The following is a 9648-nucleotide window of genomic DNA, read 5'->3' as shown; positions in this document are numbered from 1 at the left end:
AGATAGGCAGAGCCAGCTGTCAGTCACGCAGCTGGGCGGATCCCGGCACAATTGTCGTGATCCGCTTTAGCTGCGGCGTCTCAGTATACCGCGAGCAGCAGCTCGCGGTATACTGCGGCGTCTCAGTATACCGCGAGCTACAGCTCGCGGAATACTGAGCCTAGGGTGACGGGAGGACGCTAGTTTGTGTCCTCCCGTTACCCCAAGAATAACTATGGGGAAAAGCCGTAACCCCATAGTTCTCCTTTAAGGACGATAGAAATATAATGATCTAGGCAATTGATCCGACTGGCCTTGAGGATGGTTGGTAATTTTTAATTCTCCTGCATGGCAAAATCAGCAACACTTCCGAAAGGGTTTTGTTTTTCCCCTTCTGGTCCAAAACGGCAGGAGTTGTGAGAAGATAAACTAGGTTGACATGAGTCTTTTCTTAACCCTATTCACACTGTAATATGTGCACATCTACTCTGCATCTCTGCATATATTAAAAGAAGCAATTTGTTTTAAAAGTAAAGTTATACCTTAAAATCCCTTGGCAGCCATCCAAAACCAAGACACCTTTAAGTCAATAAAACACGAGCATTAGATTGCCCACAAATATTCCCGTACCATTACTGCTATTGGATTTTTTTAATTCCTGGCATCTCCACCTCATTATATCATACTAAGCCTTTGCTCTGTATTGCAAATAACCTGTCTCGTGATTTCTGGGAAGCAGTGTTTGTATTACATATATAGCATCCCAATTTTTCCTGGCATATTATGGTAGGAACTGGACCAAGATGTCTAAATACTAGGCCAAGATTTCATTGGGATTAATGAGTTTTCCACAACTTAGCAGCTGAATGTGCTGAAAGGCTACTACATATCTTATAACAGTGTATATTCAATATTTCCCGACCATTGCATTCTTATGGAGACTCACTCACTGAGGATGGGACAAACTGATGCGGGTATGAACTGAAGGGACCTAGGGGTGCAAACCTTCCTGTTAGGGCCGAATAGCTTCAACACTTGTAGGTGGTGTCAAAGCCCTGTCCCCTATTGGACCATCACAATGATAGGCAAACTTATTGGCCAGTTAAATCCTGACAAGTGTGTTTTTATTGCTCCCTGTGCTCCCATTGCTGAGATTTTCCCTAACTCGCTGTTGTCTGAACCCTACCAAAAAAAAGGTGGGGATGTCTGGGGATGGCAACACAGACAGCAATCAGTACAGAACATTGTGTTCAGAAGAAATACCTGAGCATGTTGGAAACAATATATTTTTTTCCATGGTCAGGAGAACCATAAAGAGAGAACCAGGTTACCTTTAGTTGGCCACCATTGGTTCTGACTCCTATACCCAAGAGAGAGTGTTGGCCGATAAATGGGCTCCGTAAATGTATACTTCCCTTCCAACCCATTCACTTGTACTTACTGAAACATTCTGTGTCCACTGTCAATGTGCATTCATTTAATGTTATCTCATCATCCTCGCAGATAGTGCATGGCAGGCAGGGGTCCATGTTGTTATCCACATTTGAGAATGTCCAGTCTGGGCATTTTTCACACACGGTATCCTGGTTATTGGAGCAGGACAGGATCATGCCATACCCAGCAGGGCACGTCCTGCATGGATGGCATTCTCCAGTTATTTCTTCTCTGAAGAACCCATAGGCACAAGCGCACAGGGCATCGTCTGTTTCCACGCAAGGAGCTATCATGCGTCTGTTGCCGTGGCACTCAGTACATGGCTTGCAAGCTTCAGTGTGACTGGTGGTGTCAGAATAAGTTACACCTGAAAAAGACAAAAAATTTGATACTTAAAAATTGATAACCAACACCAAAGTAGTACAATAATATATCTGTGAGGACAAAATGTTGCTCAACATTCAGCCGAACTTAATATATAACTCCAGTTCAATTAATTCATCTCAATGCCTCTCCCCCAAAGTCTAAACAGAAGCACCCTATTACATAGAACAGGGGTAGGCCACCTTCTGCTGAATATTTAGTTCTTGAGCTGGTTGCACAGTGCCCAAGCTTTTTATTGATGGGATAAAGAGCTCTTGGACCAAGAAATCCATTGATGGGGAAGAACAGTCACACTGTAGTTCCACCAGGGCTGACTCATCCGTGACTCACACTGCAATTATCCTCTCCGCAATGCAGGTCCAATCGGTTTTGATAACAACAGAGGACAGAAATAACCTAAAAACATGCAATATTTATAAGCAATGATATATATTTATACTATATGTATACAGAGTGATGGTACCAACACTGAATCCATTGCAATGCCTTGGTGCTCCACACAAATGTTAGCAATATAACAGTGAACATAGTGGGAATAGTGGGCTTGCTGGTGCAATAAAATACTCTAACACTTACTCTTATGTCTGTTTTGAAGACCTATGAGTGCCTACTATATTCATTCTTTCATATACAACTATATACATATCCCAACCATCTCATACTCATCTGGGACTACTAAATAAGTTTCCACGAATACCAAGTCTAAAACTGTAATATAGACTGTTGAGCAGTATTACCATTGCTGTAAAATGTGTAAGGCTACAGACAAGTGTCCCTTCTTTCTGCAGGGGGCCCCCATTTTGCAAGCTGTCCTGCCCCCCAACTTCTGCAATCTTGGAGTTTGTTGTTAAAGAGACCTAGTCATCAATGGCTATCTGTAATAATCTCAATCTCCACTCTTTGTTATTGAATTGTAAAAACAGTATAGCTGCCAGAGCTCATTGCTGATAAAAGACAAAATAGTTGTTGTATACCAAGGTGTCAAATTGTCATTTATCAAGGGTGCTATTGAGATTACATGAAAGAAAACGAAAGCTGGTCATACGCCTATATAATAGTGTACTTCAGCCTACAGGCGTACATAGCGTGGATGGAGGGATCTCCCTCTGCAGCTATTGAATTTTGACAGTTGGCCCAGCGGACGGACTATCAAAATATCTGAACATTGCCTGCATCTGCTTGGCTGCAGTCGCTGTTATGCTGACAATCTTCTGCCTGGCTTTTCTAATCTTTCAATCAAAGGTTGTTGGAGACAGGGCCGCTCACTGTGAATTTCAGGCAGTTCAACAAAAACCAAGGATGGCCAGCTTAAAGGCTTTATAAGTTGACAGATCTCGAACTAAGTGTTATTTATCAAACCTAAACTTAGACAACACAGCCTGCAGGGGCGGTTACACTTTGACAGTGAACTGATATTTCTGCTCGGACAGGGAAGAAAACAAGTGAATAACAGTACACACAGCTGCCCATGTTAGACACATTTATTATAAAAACTTATGAGTAGATTCAGATTCCGAAGGTGGCCATGAATTGATTGCCATAGTGAAGGAATAGTTTTCTTCTTGATCCCTTCAATAGCAGTCAGGGCAATTGATTGGATCAATTATTCTGTTGATGAATTGTACTAAAAATAGCGGGAGCCACCAATTATATCGAGAAACCATATCCAATCCACATTTGAACTCATTCATACTGTTGTTTATCATACACAGGATACAACTAGGAAAGCTGGCAGCCAGACAGTGCCTTAACCCACAGACATGCCTTATATTTATTAATACAGCCCGAAATTAAGAATCCCCTCTTATATTATGCATCCAATTGTAATGGCAGGTCATACGATACCTATAATATAACTTTCCATTTTAAAATGAGGAGACAATTGTCTGGATTGACATCGTGTGCGGGATGGAGACTTTTCTAATAAACGCTCTAATGGCACCGCAGTGCCAGGAAGAGGAAAAAATATGACCCACAGCAGGGCAATTGTGTGACTAGTGTTTCACCTGTATGGAATAATGATTGCGTAGAACTGCATTTTATACTGTCGGATGGTCCAAGAAAACACAATTTATGTTGTCTGAATTTTCATTGCTTACTAGGCTCATGGGCTTATCAATGAGGGCTGAGATGGAGCGCTGTGACCCATAGTAAACCAATCTGATATGAATTTGGGAGTACTGACTGGTTGTTAGGGGTGACTTTCCTTTGTTGTGTGCTTTATTGAAGATGTCTAATAGTTTTAAAGGGAAACTGAAAGTCTAAGGGGAAGTGTTATTATCTTTATAATATTTTCTATTCTTAATGTGAAACAAATCAGCTTAAAGTGGACTTTTCATCCAAATTTTTTATGTAATGGGGACTCCATTCACCAACGTAAAACATTGCAGGCAAAATCAATATTTGAAATACTTACTTGCAGTGTTTTTTCTTTCCATAAATGCTTTTTTTTTATTCTCTTGCAATGTGCCTTTTAACTTGGTAGAAAATGTGACTACTCTAGATGCCGCTAGAGCAGCCGTTCTCAATCAGGGAGCCTTCTGGCTTCCTCAGGGGCAGAGGCCTATCTACAGCAAATTTTGCCCCTGGCGTCTCGCCTAGCTCCTGCAGGATGCTGGCCAGTGCATCCTCCTTCTGAAGGGTGGCTGCTTTTGTCCCCCATGGTCCCTTTGTGTGTTGTAAAGTAACCACCGCTCCAAGCTTACTCTTGTGATGGATTACAATCTCATGTTTAATTTACTAACTTGTATTGAAGTTATAGTCCACCAGGGGAGCATGTCAGTGGTTGCCAGGAGCTGGGCGGGATGCTGGCCAGAGCACTTTCTTTCTGGAGGCGGGCTACTTTTGTTCCCCATGATCACTGTGTATGTTATAAAGTAGCCACTGCACCGAGCTCACTCTCGTGATGGACTACAATCTCATGTTTAGTAATTTGTATTGAAGTTAAGAGCCCATCACAGGAGCATGTCAGTGGTTGCTAGGAGCTGGGCGGGATGCCAGCCAGAGCTCCCTCCTTCCGGAGGGTAGCTTTTTTTTGTTCCCCATATTCCTTGTGTGTGTTGTAAAGTAGCCACCGCACCGGGCTCACTCTTGTGATAGACTACAATCTCCTGTTTAGTTTACTCATTTGTATTGAACTTACAGGAGTGAGCTTGGAATGGTGGCTACTTTACAACACAAACAGGGACCATGGGGAACAAAAGTAGCCACTCTCCAGAATGAAGGACAATGTCAGCACCAATTCAGAGATGACTCCAGGATCTACAGCCGAATGATGCGCTAATAAGCTAAATTTTTTAATAGTTAAGGTACTTGAATGCCTTTTTAAGATTCAACCCTTCAGTTTAGTGTCCCGTTGATGAACAAAAAAGAAAATACAATTTTTTTACTTACTGTAAAATAATTTTAATTGGGGGACAGCTCTGTGTTTGTGATCTTACTCCTACTACTGATTTTCCAGAAAACTGAGACACGATTGGAGTGGGAGCGATTATATAAGCCTGGCCAATGTTCTTTTGTTTGCCAGTGTCCACATGCTCCTGTAGGTGGCACTATAACCCAATTGTCTCAGAATTTGTGTCCCTTAATGAACTCCAAGAAATTGACTTTTCCTGTATCCTGTAATCAAAATAAGAAGGAACCATTGTGTTGTTCCTTAACTGACAGGTTTGATACTAAAATCATGATTTCAGTACAGGACATTCAATGAAGCAGTGGACATGTCAGCCAAATGAATGTGTTTGCTTAACAGGAGATCCCATAGAATCCACCTAATATTTAGGGGCAATATTTTTTAGCCTCTGTATGTCACGCTTTTCCCCAGTCTCCCTCCCCTTCCCATTAACTCAATTGGGTGGCAGTAAAAATATATTTAATTGAAGAAGTAGCATCAAAATACAAAGCTATACTGTTTTTCTTGTTGAGCTCCATCATTGCACTGTTTTGAAAGAATTTTAATCACTGAAATCCAGTAGTGAGAAGTCATGGCTCTGCTGTTTCTTACACTGACGGTTAATACATGACCGCCACATGCCATAGAAATTACATGCGAAATGCTCATTTGTCCTGCATTGCTGTCATCTTTTCAAGAACATGTAAAGTCACTACAATACAAGAAATACCAGTATACTAGCGTAAACTCCCCCCCAAGCAGCAGCACTTAGAACATTACTGCACATTTTTAAATGTGGTGTTATGAATGTGAATTTGTGTTCGACCACATTTTTCATCCAGCAAAACAAATTCCGTGTTTCTTAGCAGCTTTCTTCTCTCTAAGTTGGTGCAGCAACTTTCTGAGGGTGCAGGAGGGCAAAAGGAGCAAACTTCCATAGAAGGAAATTTAAACTCCAGGAACTGTCTGCTCCGGCATCAGATATCCTGGAACATTCACAGCTGTCCATGGACTTTGCCAAGGCAGACAAGAATGAACATTTAGGGGCTAGTTCACACAGGGGTTTGGTATCAGAACTTTTCAAACACCTTTTGTGCAAAGGTCTTAACACACGTTTGTGATAGGTTCAGCAAGCTCTTCACATGCTTCTTTGATGGCTTTCGGTATTTCTGTTGACCATTTTCACCTCCGCTACTTTTGTTCCCCATGGTCCCTGTGTGTGTTGTAAAGTAGCCACCACTCCAAGCTCGCTCCCATGATGGATTATAATTTCAATACAAATGATCAAACTAAACATGAGATTGTAGTCCATCACGGGAGTGAGCTTGGAGTGGTGGCTACTTTACAACACACACAGGGACCATGGGGAACAAAAGTAGCCACCCTCCAGAAGGAAGGACAGTGTCAGCACCAATTCAGAGATGATTTGAGGATATACAGCCGAGTGATACACAAATAAGATACATTTTTGTTAATAGTTACGGTACTTGAATGCATTTTTAGGCTTGGTTCACACCTGGGCGTTGCATAGGCGTGTTTTTTCTGCTTGTTTTCTTTGCGTTTTTTAGCATGTTTTTCCGTTCAGTGAAACGCGCGTTTCACTGGCGGTATGATTTGTAAAAAAAAAATTTCCTTTATTATTTTCTCTATTTTTTTAACTTTTTTTTTTTACTTTCAAACTTCCCGCCGGCTCCGCCCCCTGCGACACGGCCGCTGGCAAGGGACGGAACCCGGAAGTCGGCAGCCGCCGGAGGACACAGCGGGGATCTCGGACAAGGTAAGTCCAACGCTGTATTCCCAAGTGTGGCGCCACACTCAGGAATACCAATGGAAACGCGCGGAAAAACACCCCAAAGAAACTCCTGTACTTGTTTGGGCGTAGGGCATTTTCAGCGCGTTACCACGGGCTGAAATACGCCCAGTGGGAACCATGCCCATAGGGCAGTATGTGGTTTCACTGTTTGAGCGTTTTTCAGCACTTCGATCAGCGCTGAAAAACACCCAGGTGTGAACCCAGCCTTAAGGTTTAACTTCCGAGTTTAGGGTCACTTTATTGTTATAAACATTTGTAAAATTACACTTTAAGAGGAAAATAGTTTGCTTTTAGTACTTTTATTGTAGACCTATGTCCTTGTAATATCCAATGTTAAATGCTTTGTTTCTAGGTATAGTTAATAAACATATATGTTTATGGGGACCGCCATATTTGCTCAACAAATATGCAGACTGAATTTTCTGGTTAGTGGTGTTGCAGAATAGTTGTGCCTTACGGTTCCTCCTAGTGTAAGTCTAGCACTCAGTAGGAGAAGAATAGTTACCAGCACTCAAATATTACCAGCATTTCGGGGCCTTGCAGGGTTCCTTCCTCAAGGTGACATAGTGTTGTCACTAAGTTGCCTTGATGAAGGAACCCTGTGAAGCCCTGAAACATCTGGGCTATATAAGGCTGTGACTTTCAAACCTCCTTTGCTGTCAGATCGTCAGCTTCCCTGTGTTCCTATATCCTGTTCCTGAAGTGTTCCTGTTATCTTGACCCGGCTTGGCTTGACCTTTCTACTTCTCTCCAGTGATTGACCCTCGGCTTGTTCCAGACCATCCTCCTGCCTCACCCCCTGTACCTGGCTGCCTGCACGTTGACGACTTCGGCCTGTCCTAACTATCCTGCTATTCTTGTCTGCTGCTCCTGCTCATCGTCTTCCGCTACTACTGGCACTCCTGCCCCTCCGTGCCCCGGTGCTCCTGTACCCATTCAGGAGCCCCAGGACCAGAGAAGCGAGAGAGGCCGCCCTCGACATCTCAGACTCCCCTAAGGTACGTGACATCGTTGCTGTTACCATTTACAGCAGTCATTTCACTTTATTGAGAACAGCCCTGAATTGTATTGCCACTCAGGCCTGACTGACTTACAACAAGGGATGGGGATTGTATATTAGCAATTTTCCTTAAAACAGGCTAATGGATTTTCTAGACTTCACTAGAGTAAGTATCTATAATGTGTATATGAAATACAATAATGAAAGTATAATATAAAAAAAAGCATACAAAACTATTTAAAATAAACATTGCAACAATAACTCAAAAAGATGCACTGAAAACACATTCCCATCTCCCTTTTATGTATACACTTCAACCTCCACATACAAGACTGTCCATAGACTGATTAATATGGAGTGCTTTGACCAGGCAGGTCATTGGCTTAGGAAAAGTCTACGCTGTCATCTTGACTAATATTAATTTTCGAGATCTGTAACATGTCTTGGCCTACACACAAAAACTCTTGGCAGCCTTTTAAAGACCAAAGATCCAAGCAGCACCCATGTGAATGTAGACAGCTCCTTATCCAAGACAAACAGGAACAGTTCCCATCCGAGACAACAACCTTCACTTGAATCTCCAGGATCTATTCTGGGACAACATCTTTTGCATTACACTTCACGTCAGCATGGGCAAAGGTTCAACTGGATTGCAGCATGTTGTTTACCATTTTGTCTTCCAGAGGTTGGAAACTAAACTAAGGGTTGTTTTTTTTTAATTCAAATGCCAATTAATGTGTTTTGATTTAAGATGGTGTGTAAATTACACATACTAGATCAAGACCTATACGATAAAATAATACAGGGACACCTGACGGTTAGGAAGTGCACTACTGATGAAATATGGAGGGAGACCCAGTTCCGCATAATCCATAAGGCATACTATGCCTTTGACTTCTTCCACAAAATAAAAGCAGGCAGTCCATACCTGACGGCATGTCCAAAATGCAACCTACCAGGAGCGGACTTGTATCACTGTCTATGGATGTGTACACCAATCTCCGTGTTTTGGAAGAAGTTGATTGCTCTATTGTCAGGGATTGTAGGAACTGAGTTGCCGCTCCAGCATTGGTTGTGTTTATTCGGCTATTGGGAAGCGGATTTACCAATTCCCAGGACTAGGTGGCTATGGCTACAAATGTGTCTTCTCCTAGCTAGGAGGGCATTGATGAAACACTGGTTGTCCCCTGATCCTCCTCACCTGAAACACCTAGAGGAGACATTGAAAACAATAATGTGGCAGGAGAGATTGGAAGCTATACTAGAGGGGGATAAAACCACGACTAGATTTTTCGACCGATGGAGTTCCTTTATATCAGCTCAATTTAAGGCCGTCATGATACACAGAATAGTTCTCCCCTTCAGGTACTCGAGATGGTATTTGGAGGGGGAACTAGCGGGCTCCCTAGGCTGTCTAGCTCTCTCACCAGAACCCACAGGAACTACTTCAAATGAAGATGATAGCCAGAATGTCAGGGGCTAGGGAAGAAGGTAATAAAGTGAGCCCACTCTGAGGGAATGGGCAGGCTCAGTACGAGTAAAAATGTATGGAAAATATTCGACTGAGTGGTGATCTGCTGGAATGGAGTGATCAAGTGGAGAGGATGCCAGAGGAACATATGGGGCGCCCAGGGAGAGGAGAAGCTG

General features: G+C 42.6%; 1 protein-coding gene across 1 annotated transcript in view; it reads right to left on the bottom strand.

Annotated features, from left to right (window-relative positions):
• The window catches only part of NGFR (nerve growth factor receptor), a 77600-nt gene that overhangs the window by 13232 nt on the left and 54720 nt on the right, over positions 1–9648 (bottom strand). The window contains exon 3 of the mRNA XM_018552732.1: positions 1421–1780. Within this exon, the coding sequence (XP_018408234.1) occupies positions 1421–1780 (360 nt within the window). The remainder of the gene's footprint in view (positions 1–1420; positions 1781–9648) is intronic.

This window comes from Nanorana parkeri, unplaced genomic scaffold (genome assembly GCF_000935625.1).
Source record: "Nanorana parkeri isolate BGI_ZX_2015 unplaced genomic scaffold, ASM93562v1 scaffold96, whole genome shotgun sequence".
In the NCBI taxonomy this organism is placed as follows: domain Eukaryota; kingdom Metazoa; phylum Chordata; class Amphibia; order Anura; family Dicroglossidae; genus Nanorana; species Nanorana parkeri.
Note: the sequence above shows the minus strand (reverse complement) of the source record. Positions and strands in the feature narration are given on the sequence as shown.